Below are 18,922 nucleotides of genomic sequence, written 5' to 3' on the forward strand. Positions count from 1 at the left end.
CATACATCCTCATATTGTACGATCCTATGACTAACTCCCTCCCTCCCTCCTTCCCTCCCTTCTTGCTATCCTTCCTTCCTTACTTCCTTCCATGCATCCATCTATCCATCCATCTCTTCCTTCTCTCCTCCCATTCATCCATCCATCCATCCATCCATCACCCATCTATCCCTCCTTCCTACTGTCTTTTATCTGTCCATCCTCCATCCATCCATCATCCATCCATCCATTCTTCATTCAGTCTTTCCATCCATCCATCCATCCATCCATCCACCCACCCACCTGTTCATCCATCCATCCATCCATTCTTCATTCAGTCTTTCCCTCCCTCCCTTCTTGCTATCCTTCCTTCCTTCCTTCCTTCCTTCCTTCCTTCCTTCCTTCCTTCCTTCCTTCCTTCCTTCTTTCCTCCCATCCATCCTCCATCCATCCATCCATCCATCCATCCATCCATTATCCCTTTCCTCCATTAATCTATTCCATTTATCCCTCATCCATCTATCCATCATTTGTTTGTTGTTGTTGTTAAGTGTTGTCGAGTCATAGGCCACTCATAGCAACCCTATAAATGAAAGACCTGGACCCTTGTATAACTTTCATCGTTTCTCCAGGTTCATAGGTTTTCTGGAGGCAAGTTATTTTGGAAGTGGATGCCACTCCTGCTTCCAAGCTTGATTTAATCGGAGAGCTCCACCAAACACTGTCCACCATGGGCAGTCATTCTCACATTTGGCACATCAGTGTCACAGTGTTCATCTGTCCTATTATCCTCGGTCCCCCGCTCCGATGCCATGGTGGCAGAACAACCACGACACACTTCACCAGCTCATTTGGTGGGTCTGCCACACTCTCTTAATTCCTTGTGCACTCAACACCAAGCTTTCTCAGTTTGACCTCATGACTGGAAGCATGGCCAAAGCCCAAGTTAATCAGGAGCTCAACATTCTTCCTGTAATAGTCCTTATGCTGTCTTCCCCCCCCCCCCCTTTTAGCCAGGAGTGAACAATGTGCTGGACTATGGCCTGGACAGAGTGACCAATCCGAATGAAATTAAGGTAAACCAGGTACGTTGCTGCACTCAGAGATGCTCAGTGGCTGCTTTGTACTTGGGCCACAACTCATATCAGGCTTTGAGGCTGGAAGGGTGTCCATCCATCTACTTGTGTCTTTAGGGCAACGATATCTCTTCTTTAAGACTCATAAAGAGAGAGAAGGACTGTGGGTTCCATTGATATAAGCAGTCAACTGATTAGTTGATGTCATGTTAACTTCCACTCATGGCAGCCTTGTGCCTATGAGAGTAGACTTGGCCTCTGTAGGGTTTCCATGGCCTGGATTTTTTGGAGTAGATTGCCAAGTCTGTTTGTTGTTGTTTTTTCTTTCTTTTCTGAGATACTTCTGAGTGGACTTGAACTGCTGAGCTTTCAATAATCCAGGCTACAACTAGTTAGGTGATTTGACTGCTTTCTGTCTACTATTGTTTGGACAGGGCTTCCAACCAGTTCAAACTGGTTATGATGCAGTGAAATCAGAGCAGACCTGAATTTTGAAAATGCGGTGTACCATAGCAGTCACTGGAATGTGTAGGCATTTTACGCTGAAGCCATGGAACGGGAGACTCAGAAGAGGGGTAGGGAACCCTTTCAGGGGCCTGATGCAGAAGATGGGACTGTGCCGGCACTGTGGAGAGGGCCACATGGTCAAAGTACTGCGCTCGCTGCCATCTTTGAGTCGGGCACTGTTGTTTAAGACTGTGTTGACCAAGAGACATAGTTGAGAAACACACGTGCTGCCCTTATCTTCTGAAAGGGAGGTTACGTTTTTAACAGGGCATCATCCTACCATTTTTCCTGTTCTGGTACATCCACATTTTATAAGTTTGGATCTGTTCAGGTTTGCCTGGTTAGCTGTGTCTGAACCAGTAAGAACTCGTTCAAAGTCTGCTCCTCGGCAACCAGGAGTCAGTCGTCTTGTTGCCCTGGGTGTCATCTCTAAGGCTAGGCGATGTCTTAGGGCCTGAATGGGGGTCAGGAATGGCAAATGGGAAAGGAGGAAGGGGAATTGGAAGGGAGAAGAAAAAGGGGCAGGACAGAGTGCCACTTGAAAGGCTATGTGCCTGGCACCTGGGGTCTGGAACTAGGAGGCTGTGAGGTCGTGTGTGACAGAGGCCCTGGTTCAGGGAGGGAGGACTGGAGGAAGAAGGATGTCATGTCACCTGACAGTGTCACCCACGAGCCTTGGTGGCCCTTCTCCATCGCTGGCCATGACCCTGTTCCCATACACACCAGCTCTCAGCCCTGGCTGGCTGTTCCCATCACAGCCTTCCACTTTCCTCTTGTCAGATAACAGATAATTGCTGAGGCCTTGTAGGCTTGGTTGCCATAGAAACAGAATCATCAAGTAAAATACTGAACCTGGGTGGAAGATTTGTTTTTTTATGGATAAGTGGCAGCTCTGGAAACCTCTCTGGGTGGAGGAGGGGGAATGAGGAGGTGGAAAGCTGTCACCCACCCTGACCTGGGGGAGTGTTGCTTCTGAAGGGCTTGTCTGTGACCCAGGGTGTCTCAGGGGAGGCCAGCCAGCCAGGATCTTCCACGTGAAATTGTGTACCTGTGTGTACGTGCACATGTAACTGTTGAATATTCATGTGTGAGTGTGAGAGTGAGAAAATAATTGTATGCATGACAATGCCTGAGTAGAGATTGTGTCCGTGTGTGTGCACATGTGAGTATATATGGTGTGTGTGAGTGTGTATGTGAAGTGTGCCTGTGTGCATCTGTGAGGTACGTGAGGTTGAGGGGTATGCCTGAGATGTCGGTGTGTGTCATGTGTGAGCGGGGTGTGTGAGGGTATATGGTATGTCTGAGTGTGTGAGCGGGGTGTGTGAGGCTTGGGGGGAGTGTGTGAGGGTGTGATAAGGGAAAGCGTGTGTCTGGTGTCTATGAGGGTGTGTGGTATGTGAGTGTGTGAGGCACGTGAGTACATGTGAGTGTGAGGTGTGTTTGAGTGTGTGGTATGTGAGTGTGGTGTGTGAGGCTGTGAGTGTGACTGAGTGTGTCAGAGTGTAAAGCATGTGAGTGATGTGTGAGGTGTGTTTGAGCGTGTGGTATGTGAGTGTGTGTATGAGGCAGTGGAGGATGGCTGAGTGTGTCAGAGTGTGAAGCGTGTGAGTGATGTGCGTGTGAGGTGTGTTTGTGCGTGTGCTATGTGAGTGTGGGGTGTGTGTGAGGCAGGGGCGTGTGTCTGAATGTGTGAACTTGTGGTATATAAAAGCATGTGCCTGCGATGTGGGTATGTCTGAGGGTGTGAGAGTTTGTGGCGTGTGAAATGTGTGTGTATGTGTGAGCATGCATGTGTCGGGGTGCAGTTGGGGTGCTTCTCTAACTCTAGCTCTCGGGAGGTGGGTCCTGGCAAGGTCAAAGGGCAGGGAGTGAGATAGGGTGGCCTCCCGCTGGGGAAAGCTCCCTCTGCTCCCCTTGTGTCAGGCAGGGAAGTGTGTCTGGCTCAGAAACCACTTCTGGCCGGATGCTCTCCTCAGCCCCGTCAGAGCGGAGTGTGAGGCTCTGGTGACGTGGGTGGGGCTGTGCCTTCAGCTTTGTTTACTTCTTATCTCCACTCACAGTCTCTCTCTCTCTCTCCCCCCAGCTCTCTTTCTCCTCTCTGGGTTCCCTGGCTGCAGTGGCGTCTTCAGGAGAATTAGGAGCTGTCTTTCTCCATCAGCAGAGCTCCAGCCTGTGTCAGCTCCAGCCGCTGAGGGACATGGAGGCTGGGCCTAGTCTGTATGCATGGGTCTCATGGCCCTGCGGCCTGTCAGCACACTTTGTCCCCCGTTTTCTGCCCCGGGATAGGGGTCTGGAAGCCCCAAGAGTGCAGAGGTTTTGGGGATTCTGCCTCAGAGCAGAGATGAGAACAAACAGTCCATGAAGTGTCTTGGAAAAGAGGTCATGTCTGACAATTAACAAGGTCTTAGAAAGACACTTGTTTTGCTTAAATGGGGACAAATAATGAAAGAAAGGAAACCGTACAAGTGTATAAGGCATTGCTGGCTGGCGCAGAGTTAAGCCCTCATCTGCTAACTGAAAGGTTGCAGGTTCATGTCCACTTAGAGGTGCCTTGGAAGAGAGAGTGGTAAGCTCATCTCTCCCTCAACCCCCCCCTCCCCCAGCCATTGAGAGCCCTTCAGAGCTCAGCTCTCCTCTGACACATATGGGTCATAATGAGTTAGCGTTGACATCTGGGCAACTGGTTTCACTTAAGAATCAAGACTCTTGTTAGGTCAGCAGTTAACTTTCTCGGGGTGCAGGCCCTGGTCTGTGAGGCTGCCCCGCCCTGAGAGGAGTGGCCACAGGCAGGGCCTAGCCTTCCTTCCTTGGACACCGTGAGGCATTGGAGGTGCCAAGTTGGCACAGCCATCCCTCTTCTCCTTTTATCCAGAGAAAGTTTTGACCCTGCAGAGGAAGACTGAGTGGCCACAGCCTGGACATGCTCAAGGATGGTCAGGAAGTGAAGGGGGGCTGGTCAGGACAGGGGTACCACTGTCACTTAAAGAGGCGTGGCCTTTCTATGTTCAGAAACAAGTGTTAGCATCCCCGCCCTGCCTGTCACAGGCTGGGTGGTCTCAGGAAGCCACTGAGCCATTCAAAGGCAGTTAGTGAACTGGACATGGTAATAAGCCGTCGGACCTTCTGTTGCCTCATATGCATGTGGAAGCTGGACGGTGAATCAGGGAGGCTGAAGAAGAATTGATGCCTTTGAATTGTGATGTTCACAGAGTACTGAGTATCCCGTGAATGGCCGGAAGAACAAACAAGCATGTCCTGGGGGAAGTGCGACCATAGTGCTCCTTAGAGCAAAGGCTGGGGAAATTCCTTTTGCATCCTTTGGATATGCTGTCAGGACTGACTGGTCCGTGGGCAAAGACCATCATGCTTAGAACAGTAGAGGATCAGCAGAGGAGACGAAGACCCTCTGTGAGATGAATTGACCCCGTGGCTGCCACAGGGGCTTGAGCATGAGGGGATGGCGAGGGTGCTGGAGGGACAAGACAAGGGTCCAGTCTGCTGTTCCTAGGGTCACTCTGAGGTGCGGTCAAGCCTGTGGCACCTAACAACAACGGCAGAGGGCTAACTGAGGTCACAGGAGAAGCATCCAGAATGGAGGCCTCAAGGACAGAGTTGAACTTACAGGGTTTCCAAGGCTGTAAATATTTTTTCCTTCTTAATTGATTTGCGTGAAAGTTTACAAAGTGAATAATTTTCCCATTTGACCTTTGATACATGTTTTATGACATTAATTATGATATATACACAAGGTAACCACACGCTTCCCAGTTCGTCCCTGTGCTTCTCTTTTCCACTAATCCTTCTGTCCTACCTTTTTTTGCCTTCTGAGCTTTATCTATAAATCATTATGGAAGCACATTGCCTCATCTCTGTCCCATGGAGTGGCTGGTGGGTTCGATCCCCTGACCTTTATTTTGGTCAGTAGGTTTAATCCCCTGCCTCACCAGGGCTCTCTAGAGACGTGATGTCATTTCCATTTTTCATATGACCAGCTCCAGATAGAGCTAGCAGTGGTCAAGGTAGTCCCCTTGAAATCACGCACAGATCTTTTCAATTCTAGATCTCACATGCTTCTGGGACACACAGTGTCCTCCTGCCTCACTGCCACCCTCTAGGTCCTTCACCCAGGGCCAGCTCTCACAGCATGTGACCTGAGCAGTCCCCAGGACCCTTCACACAGACGAGCTCCACTCTTCATTTAGTGGTCTGCTACTACCATCTTCAAATCCTTAACACTCTTTTGAACCACCCCAGCCCCACTGCTGTGAGATCCCTCCATTGGATTGTAAATCTTTATGGGAGACGTTTGCCCATCTTCCTTCTAGAGGGTGACTCATGGATTTGAACTGACAACCTTTCAGTGAGTAGTTCTTTCTTTTGAGTGAGGACGCCTGCGTTTTCACTTTGTAAGGCTGTTGTTCTTAAGGAACGGTGATGGCAACTGGTTAAGGCATTTTTGGCTGCTAATCAGGACGTTGGTGTTTTGAGCTCATTAGCTGCTTCCGGTGAGAAGGAGGAGGCTGTCTGCTTCTCTAACGATTTACGGCCGTCGAAGCACGGGCAGTGCTACTCTGTCGTGCAGGGTCACGGAAAGTCACAATCGACCGCACATGGTGGGTTGGGTTTGGGCCATCATTCTAAGGTGCTGTTGTTTCTGACTCTCGGCGACCTCGTGTGGCAGAGAACTGCCCCGTGGACGTTCCAAGTAGTCATCTTTATGGAAGCAGGTTAATAGGTCTCTGTCCTTTGGAGCTGCTGGGTGAGTTCAAACAGCTGATTGGTTAGCAGCTTAACCGCTGCACCACCAGGGGCCATTCAGCTTATATGTGCTGTTGTAGCTGTGTGCCGTCGAGTCTGAACCGATCCATAGTTGACGCTCCAGCAGATTTTTCAGAAGCAGTAGATTGTGGAGGAGGAGATTGCCCATCCTTCCCCCATGCAGCAGCTGGTGGATTAGAACCCTATGTCTTTGGGACTGCAGTGCAGCTTCCTACCACTAGGCCACCTGGGCCCTGTGAATTCTGGTGCAGCCAGAGTGCTCCTTGGAGGCAAAGATGGTGAAGCTTCATCTCACACACCGTGGGCACGTTGCTAGGAGAGGTTATTCCTAGGAGAGGGACATCATGCTTGGCAAGGTGGGGGGACGGTGAACGAGAAGGCAACCCTTAACCAGGTGGATTGACACGGTGACTGCAGCGATGGGCTTGAGTGTGTCAGAGATGATGAGCATGGCACAGGACCGGCCAGGGTTCAGATCGGGTGTTCATAAGGTTGCTACTCAACTCGATGGCACCTAACAACAGCACCACCCGCCACCTGCCCCCACCTGCTTTGGAAGAAGAATCTTAGCTGGTCAGATCCTGCCTTAGGGACCCATATCCTCTGACCCTCGACCCCATGCACAGGTACCTCTCATTTCTGGCTCGTGGTCCTCTCTCTGCTCTTTGATCTCTCTACTTGCAGCTTGTCCTGGCCTCCCACCCGTTACCCACACCGTCCTGCCTGGCTGCCCGGCCTGGGCATCCTTGCTTCATCCTTGTGCCCTGAACTCCTGCCCTGCTGTCCGTCTGGTGGCAGCCCCTCAAAAGCATGAACCCCTGGACTAGACCATCCTGACCTTTCCTGCCCCCTCTCAGCAGTGTCCTACAGGAAGGCTGGGCTGTGTAAACAAGCCCCAGGCGAGTCCCTATATGGGCATCTCTGTAGGGAAAAGAATGACATCTTGAAAATCCCAAGAATGTAGAGCATCCAGGGTGTCTGTAGATGGAGTCCTGCTGCAGCAAAGTGTGCCACTCTGGCCTGGAATATTGAGATGCCCTCGCCCCCAGGGAGCCTAGGAGAGAGGAAGGAGGTCACTTCGCTTCCAGTCCCAAGGGAAACGGCCTTGTGTGGCCATGTGGTGGTTTCCTGTGAGTGACTAACAAGCGTGTGTGTGTGTGTGTGTGTGTGTGTGTGTGTGTGTGTGTGTGTTTCCAAGTAGCACAGTGTGTGGTCCGGGGGGAGTTGTGCTGCTAATGCAAAGGCAGTTTCAATCTACCAGCGACTCCAGGGGAGAAAGAGGGGCAGTCTCCTCTCGTGCAGTTCACAGCCTCTGTAAACCCAGCGCAGGGCAGCTGTGAGTCTGTTCAATGAGGTTTTGACGTATGCTAGGAGTTCTCTTGGCATAGAGAGTGACTGCTCAAATCCACCAGCAGCTTCTCAGGAGAAAGGTGTGCAGTCACCTCCTGAAAAGACTTAAAGCCTTGGATCATTGCTGTGATCACAATTAACTTGACAGTGACAGCAGTGGTGGTGGTTTCTGTTTTGCTTCTGTGTATGTACATATACGTAGATGTTGTTGTGTTGTGTTGAGTCCGAACTGACTTATCACTGACCCTCCAGTGGGTTTTCAGAGGTGGTAAATCACACGAAAGGAGATTGCCCATCTTTCTTCAACGGAGGAGCTGGTGGATTCGAACCACATGCCTTTGGGACTGCAGCACAGCTTTTTACCACTAAGCCAACAGGGAGACATAGTTTAAAAAAATAATTTAACTTTGTAAAATTTTACTCTTAAGGTCTTTGACCGAGTAATAGGAATAATATCATTATGGGCTTGCCAGGTTTAGCAGTGTAAAATACAGGATGCTGTATTAAATTTGCTTTTCAGATAAGTTATGAAGCACATTTTAGCATAAGTGTGTCTCTAATATTGTATGAGGATCTTGTATTTTGTCTGGCGATCAGGGTCAAAGTCACACCGTGTGCAATCTCAGTAGCAGGAGATTAACCCTGATTAATAAGCACAAATCCACTGCCAAGGAGTCAGTTACAATTCATGGTGACCCTGCACGTAGAGTTTCCAAGGCTGTGACCTTTACAGAAGCTGACTGGCCTCGTCTTCACCCACAGGATGGCTGGTGGATCCGAACCACTGACCTTTCTGGTTGGCAGCAGTCTAGTGCTTCAGCCACTACACCACTGTGGTTAGGACTCACCTTAATGAATAGCCGCCACCTATTGAATCTCTGATATGTATTAGTCATCCTGTGGCTATTATAGGGAGCTCTGGTGTTCTCGTGGGTAAGGAGTTGTGTAACTGCCAATCCGAAAATGGGTCATTCAAAGCCACCAGCTGTTCCATGGGAGAAAGATGGACATTCTCCTCCTGTGCAGTTTACAGCCTCTGAACTCCTTAGAATTCTTTATGACTTGTCTCTAACTCAACAGCAGTGTCTTAAGTATGTCTACCACCACCATTTAATCCCCTTACTATCCTCTTTCTATGAATAAGGACATTGAACCTGAGGTGCTAAGTCACTTACTTATTCAAGGTCATATATCCAACAAATAACAGAAGCAAGATTCTGATTCTGATCTTATCCCAGACCCCATGCTTTCCTAAACTTCTGTCCCTCTGGAAGATCGATTGTCTCCCCATCTTCCAGAAAAGGTCAGAACCTTCTTCCCACACCGTCCCAATATGCACAACATCGCTAGAAGGACAGAGGATCTTGCAGGTCGATCTGGAGGAGGCTGATTCCAGGGACGGCTGCTTCTACGAGCAGGAGGAGCTGAAAGTCGTGAGGACAATCCAAGGTGAAGACCAGGGAACACACACATAGCCTCAGCTGAATCCTTGAGCAGAATGGACACCACAGTCGATTCCCAGAAGAAGACAAAAAAACCCAGCACACCAGATGCAAAGCCACAAAAGAGTAATGAAAATAAAAAGAAGTGAATGGGAAAAGGAAGGAAGGAAGGAAGGAAGGAAGGAAGGAAGGAGTAGATGATAGAATAGATTATGGAAGGAAGGAAGGGAGGGAGGGAGGAAGGAAGGAAGAAAAGAAAAGAAAAAAGAAAAGAAAAGAAAAAAAAGAAAAGAGAAGAGAAGAGAAAAGAAAGAAAAGAAACCAAAACCCAACAGATGGGGATAATGGCCCCAGCTGCAAATATTAACAAAAACTCAAAGAACTCAAATTCGTTGCCCTGAAGTCAGAACCAATTCGTAACTGGCCCTCCAGTGGATTTTGAGAGGTTGTAAACTGTATGGGAGGAGAGTGCTCATTTTTGTCCTGCAGAGCAGCTGGTGGATTCAAACTGCCCAACTCTGGGTTGACACTGCAACTCCTTAACCAGTAGGCCACCAGAGCGCCCCCTGGCCCCAGAACCAAACCTACTTCCATCAGTCAATAGAAATCATGGGGGGTCCGTCATGGACACCAGGGGAGGTAGAGTAGAAATGAGTGTATGTCACTGGGTCCTGCATGTTCAGCGCCCCCTGGAGTCCAGTGAGCATTAGGGCAGCTGAGAAATCGCCACTCTGTGGAGTGGAGAACCCCAGGGAGCAGTGACCTGCAGGAAGTTTAATCCTGGGTCTGGGGCATGACAGAAGGCCTTTATGATGCTGGCCATGTGTCTGGTGTGATTGCCGTCTCTACCGTCATAGGTTAATTAGAGTGGATCCCCGTGTTTGCATTCATCTGGTAATTGGGGTTCCCCTTCCCCTGTTTGTTTGAACTTTAAAATTAAATGACAGGATAGAGTCATTCCTTCCTGCAGCCTCCTCAGCTTCGGGCCAATGGAGGAAGTGATAAAAACAACAGACTGGGCTGGAGACAGTTGAATAGGCTCAACTATTTCATGTTTCTCGTGATCCAGCCCTCTGTCAGTTTGCAGAGGGCGAAGCCGGGTCCTTTGGTTTAAATGCGAGGACACGGGAATCAGGCAGTGCTGCATTTGAGTTCCTAATTCAGCCAATTCCTGACCAGGAGATGCTGGGAAAGGCCCCATGTCTTTAGAGCCTCGGTTTCTTCAGCAGAAAATCACAGGATTGATGAAAATCACCAGGTGCTAAGAGCTCCCTCCTCCATGTCATTGGCTCAGGTGTACATTGCTCAGTACCCGTCGCTCTTATTATGACTTGCTGCCCAGTTGATTCTGATTCAGGGAGACCCATGTGTGCAGAGCAGAACTGTTGCTGGGGTTTCATAGCTCTTTCCCTTGGAGGCCTTTCCCTAGGGCTTCTGAGGAGATGTGAACTACCAACCTTCCGGTTGGTTAGTAGTTCTTTGCTTAACCTTTTGTGCGACCCAGGGATTTCCCCCCTAGTTTCTATGCATGCCACCAAGTTGATTTAAGCTCATAGGGATGCCACGTGACACAGTAGCACTCTCTCGTATTGAATATCATATGGACTGACAAAAGAACAAGTATGTGTTGGAGAAAGTGCAACCAGAGGGCTTCCTTGGAGGCACTGATGCTGAAGCTTTATCTCACATATTTTGGGTATATTTTAGGAAGAGCTGGTCCTTAAACAAGGACACAATTCTAGGGAAGGAGGAGGGTCAGTGAAAGAAAGGAAGACCCTTAGTGGGATGGGTTGACATAGTGACTGTAAAAATGGACTTAACGTCTATCAGAGATGATGAAGATAGCACAAGATAGGACACTTTTCAGATCCATTGTTCCTAGGGTGGTTATCAGTCAGCCAACTCAGCATCACTTAACAACGACAATTCTTTAGGGAGAAGTTTGTCAAGCCTTTAACCTAAGGAGCAGCTGATATTATTGTTGTTGTTGTGTGCTGTCGATTTGCCTGCGACTCATAGCGACCCTATGTACAACAGCCCTAAACTCTGCTCTGTCAATTGCACTGTCTCTGACACACCCATCCCAATTACCCCAGTCACCGAATCAATCCACCTCATAGAGGACCTTCCTCTCCTGCGCTGTCCCTCCACCCTCCCAAGCATGATGTCCTTCTCCAAGGACCGGTCCCTCCTTACAACACGTCCAAAGTATGTCAGACGGGGCCTCAGAATCCTTGCCTCCAACGAGCAGCCTGGTTTTAAGCCTTTTCAGGATGAATCTGTTTGTTTTCCTAGCAGTCCATGGTATATTCAAGACTCTTCTCCAGCACCATAGCTCAAAGGCATCAATTCTCCTTCTATCCTCCTTAGTCATCGTCTAACTCTCTGATGCATAAATCCAGCTTCCCTTCTGAGCCAAAGGCACAGACCAGTCAAGATTGTTCTGAACCAGTGACTCTAACAGAAAAATATGATTATTTTTGCTTTAAATGCAAATCCACTCTGGTCCCAGGATCATTTTCTACCTGACATATGTCTATAAAAGCAATGCCTTATGTTGGAAGAGAACAGGAACAAATCATCAGTGTGGTTGCCAAAATATTTGGTTCATTTAGGTAGTGTTTACAGTATTTTTAAGTGGGGGGGGGGGAAAGTCTATTAAGATGAGAAAACATCCTTGTCTTTCTAGACGCCCAGACATAGTGCCGTCATCAGCTCTGTGATGTTTTTAAAGCGCTATGCTAGGGAACACGGAAGTCAGTAAGTTAGACACAGCTTCCATTCCTTAAGGTCCCTAGTGGGTGGCACATCCATTATGCAAGAGCCACACAAATAAAACCTATATAATTATGGTTGTGATAAGAGCCAAGGAGGAAGTCAGAGCATGTGGCCGACCAAAACAGGGAGACCCATCTGAGCTTTGCTTTTAAAGAGAACTCTCCCTCCCCCTCCCTCCCCCTAAGATTTTCTGTGACCCACAATGACATAAAAGCAATCCAATGTGGTGAAATGACCTCAGCCGTGAACCAGAGAGTGATTAAATGAGACACTTCAGAGAGACACTCTTTACTTTCTTGGCGATGGACAGAGACCGATGCTTGTTTTTCTAACTGGCTAAGGGAAGTCATGTCCTCCCCAGTCTTCTAACTCTCTTCTGAGTAAAGACTTGGCTCCGTTAAGTAGCCAGATAATGTTCAAAATAATCGGACTTGTCCATGTCGTCACCACGTCAATGAATGGTGACCCCATGACTGTTAGAGTAGAGCTGTACCTGCTGGGTTTTCAAGGGCTGATTTTTTGGAGGTGGATTGCCAGGACTTTCTTCCAAGGCACCTCTTTTGTAGTCAATGACTTGACTACCAGCCATTTGATTGGCAGCCACGCATGTTAATCACGGTGCTCTGCAGGGACTCCCTGCATGTACATTTTTGGTAGTTGCCACTGAGCATCAGCTACAACTCAAAATAACCCCATGAATAACAGATCTTGTCTTATCCTGTGCTACCTTTCATGCTCTCTGCCAAGTTCAAGACCATCATTGCAATCAGTCCATCCCATTGAAAGTCTTCCGCTCTTTGTTGACCCCAATATGATGTGTTTTCCAAAGACTGACACTTCCTGACACTATGCCTTGAGTATGTAAGACAACGTTTCACCGCCCTGGTCTTTACGGAGCACCCAGGCTCGTTCCTCCAAAAGGGCTTTGTTCATTCTCTTGGCAGTCCATGGAATGTTCACTACTCTTTGCCGGCACTGCAATTCAAAGACATCACTTCTTCTTTGGTTTTCCCTGTTCATTATTCATATTTCACATGCAGATGACACAGCAGAAAATACCTTGGCTTAAGTAAGGAACATCTGGGTCTTGAAATGACTGGGTATTGAATGAATACAAAGAGTCGGGACTTAAGATGTTTAAATTGCAGTATAACAGTCACCACCAAGCAGCCCTTGGACACAATAAAAAGCTAAGCAAACCGATACACCCTACTCCAAATGGTTACATGTTGTTGTTAAGTGCCATCGAGTCGCAGGCGACTCATAGCAACCCTATGAAGGTTCATAGGGTTTCTGGAGGCAAGCTATTATAGAAGTGGATGCCACTCCTCCTTCTAAACTTGTTTTAATCTGGGAGCTCCACCCCACTCTCTGTCCGCACTGGGTAGCCAATCAACGCATTTGACGCACCGGTGTCACGGTGTTCAGCCTCACAGCGACCCCGAGTGAAAAGTGGAATGCCAAGGAAGTATGTTCGGTTTTGAGTGCAGATTTGTGTGTTTTGGTAGGAAATCATCTAGACAGTTGCCAGGAGCTGCTTCTAAGAACCTAACCTTGGAGAAGCTCTTCAAGCTGGCAGAGAAAGGAGAGCTCCCAGGGTTCAGAGACACAGCACTCTGCTGCTCAGCTCCAGGGTGAACCTGACCTTCCACCTTGCAGCTCCGCCCTGTGACTCAGCTAGAAGCTGATGCTGGTCTTGAAATTTGGTTGTTTTTTTTTTTTTTAATGTGTTCTTCATTTTTCACAGTGTGGCTCTCTCCCTGTCAACTTGGGGCATTAGTCCAGTTGTTGGAAATGCCTGAAGGCTGGATCTCACTGTCCATTCACCCATCCATTCAGTCACAGCTCTCCTCCTCAAGAGTAACAGCAGACGCTCAGTCTTCACCCTGGCTTCCCCCTCCCGTCTCTCAATCCATTGACCATGCTTGTAGATCAAGCGAAACCACGCTCACGCTTAGTCCTCACTTCATCTGGGCATTGAAGAGAATACGTGCAGTTATATAGCTTTGAATACAAATCCACTGTGAACCCAGGATCCTTTTCTGTCTGAAACACCAGCAGAAGCAGTGACTTCTCTTCTGTTGAGTGAGAAAGGACCCACTAAGGAGTTGGTTATTTGTTACTATGCTTGGCTGCTAATCTTCAGGTTGCAAGTTTGAGCCCAGCCAGAGGTGCAAAGCCTGGTGATTCAATCTCAGACCTTGGCGTGGATGGATATCAGCCTCCATTGGTGGGGCTGAAGAGGGTGGAGCAGTGAGGGGACATTCGACTTCTCTGTAGGCAAAGTTATGCCATGCAGGCAGGATTTCTAGTTTTCAAATAGACCCTGGACCTGTAATGAGTCAGTGAAAACAGTTAATGGTCTTTGCTTCTTTTTCTTTTTAACAGAAACAAACCATCACGACTGTCAAAAAAGAGGTAATTTTTTTTAAAAAAAAGGAGGTACTAAGCCTCCTCATTTCCAGCCAAGTTTGACCCTTCATTTCCTAACATAACGACTTCAGTGGGGTGGTCTGCTTTCTGTAAGGAAATGAAAAGTCTATGAAATGTTCATATAGTTGTTGCCGAACTGGTTGGACAGACCTGTTAGATCTGGTTGGGGATGGCGGGAGGAGGCCCAGAACAAGAAGCACCAATAGGAAGCATCCGTAAGACACAGAGGGACCTTCTGGAGAAGCTGTCCTGTTCGAGGACACCTTGGATCTGGGAACTGAGACAGAACCTGGGGAGTGTGGGTTCTAGAGGTGGGGACTGCTGGTGGGTGTCTGACTATGGGTGTTGGGGTTGAGGAGGGGGGTGGCTTGGCTCTTGCAGGACCAGGACGGTTGAGGATGCCGTTTGTGGTGGGGTCTACTCTGTTCCGTCAGTCACAGACACATGGGAAAAAAGCCGCACACCTGCCCCCATTTCTGGCTTAGTGCTTGTTGTTGGCCAGTTCTGTCCAGCCAATTCCAGCCCCAGGTGTGTCGGAACAGCACTGGGTTCCACAGGGTCTCAGTCGCTGCGTTTTCACAAGCAGACCACCACGTCTGTCTTCTACGGTGGCTCTGAGTGAATCCAAGACATGCTTAGTGGTGGCCGTGCAGGGACTCCTAAATGTTCACGAGGGCTTGTGCTTCTGGCTGGTGTCCTCCCAGACTGTCACGTAGTGGTTAAGGAGGCCTCTAACTTGGAGTGTGGGATTCTCTTCTCTAAAGTTTTCTGGGCCCTGTTGATACTGAGGTGGTTACTTGAGGGACTGGGAGAGAGCATTGGCATGGTTAGACGGCCTCTGACTTTATAATCTAGGTAAATATCAGCGTCCTGGGCCCTTGAGGGTGGGGAATTTGGACATCTTTTAACGATGCTGTCCCTTCCAGATCATGTATTACCAGCAAGCCTTGATGAGGTCCACGGTGAAGTCCTCGGTGTCCCTTGGAGGGTACGTCCCTAATTTCTTGGTCCTGCTGAGGTTTGAGGAGTAAGTAAGCACAGAGGAAGTCTTTTGACACAAGGCAGACCCGATGAGGCGAGGACTTACTTAAGTCATCAAGGCCAAAACCTGTCTCTTGTGCACGTGGCCTCTGGGTCGCCCCACAGTATGAGTCTCCTCATGGATGAGACAAGAACCAGGGTGGGTGAGTTACTAGATAAGCTTGTCCTCTGTGTGGGAGTTTGCTTATGTGGATGGGTAGGGAGGTGGAGTCCACAGGTTGGATCCTCCATGGGCCCGAGATGGTCCTGTGCTGTCATTAACTATTCTCTTTTATTAGGGATTTCTGGGTTAGGTTTCCTGGCTCAGTGTTCTGTTAAGTGTTCATTGCAAATCTTGAATTCAAAAGCCAATTAGGATAAATTGGAAATCGTTAAGAAATCTGGTGGCAGAGTGTGTCAGGCTGCTGAGTGAGAGGCTGGAAGTTTGAATTCTCAAGGGAAAGAGGGATAATCTCCTTCCATAAAGATTCATAGCCTTGGGGACCCATTGGAAGGTTGTTATATGTTAGAATGAACTTGACAGCAGGAAGTTGGGTTTGGTTTCTGGTTTACTTCTGATTTTTTTTTTTTTTAACTCCCAAGCTTCCTTGATCCAAATTGGACATTATTTGGTAGATACTTCTTTGAGTTTTAAAGATTCATGTAGCTAGGGGAGCTCTGGTGGCCTAGTGGCAAGAAGCTGCAACTATAATCCCAGAGGCGCACGGTTTGAATCCACCAGATGCTCTGCCGGGGAAGGAGGGACAATCTCCTCCTGTACCAGTCAGATCTGATTTGACGGTATACTCACACAAAAATAATAAAAATAATAAAAAAATCTTAAAAAAAAAAGATTCATGTAGCTGCTGTCAGGGACCTCTCCAGAGTACTAAGAAGCAATGATGTCAGTCTAGAGACTAAGGTGTGCCTGATCTAGACCACGGTCTTCACAGCTGCTTCCTATATATCAGAGGGCTAGACATTGACTAAGGAGGAGAGAAGAAGAATTGATGCCTTTGAGTTGTGATGTTGGAGAAGAGTATTGAACATGCCAAGGACAGCCAAGGAAATAAATAAGTCTGTCTTGGGAGAGGGTGAAACCAAGTTGCTCCTTGGAGACAGGGATTTTGACTCTCTGTCTTACATACTTTGGGCATGTAGCCAGGAGGGAGCAGTCCTTGGAGAATGACATCATGCTTGGAAGGGTAAAGGGAGAGCTCAGGAGAGGAAGACCCTGGACGAGATGAATTGATACAATAATTGGGGTAATGGAGGAAGGTGTGTCAGAGTCAGAGATTGGCTCAGGATAGGGCAGAGCTTTTGTGCATAAGGTCACTATGAGTCACAGACAATTTAAGGGCACATAACAACAGTATATGGGTCAGTTGGAACTGACCCATCGCTGACCTTCCAGCGGGTTTTCAGAGGCAATACATCACATGGAAGGAGATTGCCCATCCTTTGCCTGCAGAGCAGCTGGTGGGTTTGAACCACACTCCTTTGGAATTGTGGCTCAGCTTCTTATCACTAGTCTTCTAAAGACTCATAGTGAAATGTCAAAATTCCATATTTTAATGAAATTGGTTCAAAGAAATTGCAAAGAGACTGGACTGAGAGATAATATTTAGTTTCTCAAGTAGAACAGGGATGCAAACTCCGGGCTTTCTGGACTCTGACTCGTTTTGGGACCCTTTGGTAAAGAGAGAACGGTCTTCAGGATCCCCTGGTGGTAAATCTTTACCGAAGCAGACGGCTGCGTCTTTCTCTCACAAGAGGCTGGTTGCCCCCACTGCTTACCTTTCCCTTAGCAGCTCAACACTCTAACCACTGTGTCACCAGATCTCCTCAAATAAGACCTTATCTTGTCAAATACCCAAGAAACCCAAGGGCTAGTACAATGTATTTCTAAGAAGATAGTTGTAACAATGGAGCTGAATCAATAAAGGAAAAGAGTAAGATGGTGAATCGATCTAGTTGTTGAGTCAGTCCCTGAGTATTGATGTGGTCCCTCAGTGTTGTTTAGGTCTATGTGTGTTGATTCAGTCTCTGGGTGTTGATTCAGTGTCTGTACATTGACTCTGTCTGTGCATTGATTTGGTCCCTGGGTGTTGAGTAGGAGTCTAGATGTTGAGTTGGTGTCTGGGTGTTGAGTTGGTCTCTGGATGTTGATTTGGTATCTGGGTGTTATTTAGGTCTCTGGGTGTTGCGTCAGTGTCTGGGTGTTGTTTAGGTCTCTGGGTGTTGATTTGATGTCTGGGTGTTGCATCAGTGTCTGGGTGTTGTTTAGGTCTCTGGGTGTTGAGTCGGTGTCTGGGTGTTGATTCGATGTCTGGGTGTTGTTTAGGTCTCTGGGTGTTGATTTGATGTCTGAGTGTTGTGTCAGTGTCTGGGTGTTATTTAGGTCTCTGGGTGTTGATTTGATGTCTGAGTGTTGTGTCAGTGTCTGGGTGTTGTTTAGGTCTCTGGGTGTGTTGAGTTGGTGTCTGGGTGTTGAGTTGATGTCTGGGTGCTGAATTGGTGTCTGGGTGTTGATTTGGTCCCTGAGTGTTGTTTACATCTGTGGGTGTTGATTTGATGTCCGGGTGTTGCGCCAGTAGTGTCTGGGTGCTGTTTTGGTCCCTGGGTGTTGTTTACGTCTCTTAAGTGTTGAGTCGGGGTCTGGGTGTGGTTTAGGTCTCTGGGTATTGAGTCGGTGTCTGGGTGTTGTTTCGGTGTCTGGGTGTTGACCTTCTAAGAGGTGACTTTCCGTCTGCTTTTCAGGATTGTCAAGTACAGTGAGCAGTTCTCCTCCAATGACGCCATCATGTCCGGCTGCCTCCCCAGCAACCCCTGGATCACAGATGACACTCAGTTCTGGGACTTAAATGCCAAATTGTAGGTATTCAATGTATGGGTTTCTTTTTAATTTTTTTATTTTAATCTTATTATTTTTGTGTGTGTACCGTTGAATCAGATCTAACTAGTACAGGAGGAGATTGCCCCTCCTTCTCCAGCAGAGCATCTGGTAGATTTGAACCTCAAGATTGCAGCACAGCTTCTTGCCACTAGGCCACCAGAGCTCCCTAATGTTTGGCTTGCTTTAAGCTGCATTGTTGAGCTATCATTTATATGCCATTCAGTTCACCCATAGAAAGCGGTCTCAGCAACTGTCCAAACCGAAAGCTGTGCATCTAGAACACATGTTGCTTATTCATTCATCGGCTGATGGATGTCGCGTTGACTTGACCTTTGACACTGTGAGTGGTTCTGCTGGGTACGCTGTGCACAGGGTTTTGTGTGGATATGAAGATTCACTGAAACAAGACCCCATGCTTAACAAAGCAGCAGGTCAGTGAAGGAGAAGACCTTCAGTGAAATGGACTGACAAGCGATCACCTCAACGGGCTTGAGCACAGTGGACACGACGAGGATGCTCCGGATTGGGCAGGTTCCGCCCTGCTGCTCAGGGAGGGGCTACAAGTCATAGTCAACCTGATAGCATCTAACCACCTCCACCACCAGCACCACCTCCACCTCCACCACCAGCACCACCTCCACCACCAGCACCACCTCCACCAC

The 18,922-nt window shown here is 48.2% G+C and overlaps 1 protein-coding gene across 1 annotated transcript in view; it reads left to right on the forward strand.

Moving 5' to 3' along the window:
- Positions 1-18,922, forward strand: part of RGS9 (regulator of G-protein signaling 9) — an 83,370-nt gene that overhangs the window by 41,840 nt on the left and 22,608 nt on the right. Inside the window, exons 9-12 of the mRNA XM_006886261.1 lie at positions 993-1,055; positions 14,300-14,329; positions 15,271-15,332; positions 18,125-18,238. Of these exons, the coding sequence (XP_006886323.1) occupies positions 993-1,055; positions 14,300-14,329; positions 15,271-15,332; positions 18,125-18,238 (269 nt within the window). The remainder of the gene's footprint in view (positions 1-992; positions 1,056-14,299; positions 14,330-15,270; positions 15,333-18,124; positions 18,239-18,922) is intronic.

This window comes from Elephantulus edwardii, unplaced genomic scaffold, assembly GCF_000299155.1.
Source record: "Elephantulus edwardii isolate Elephantulus edwardi_28Jun2011 unplaced genomic scaffold, EleEdw1.0 scaffold00048, whole genome shotgun sequence".
NCBI lineage: Eukaryota > Metazoa > Chordata > Mammalia > Macroscelidea > Macroscelididae > Elephantulus > Elephantulus edwardii.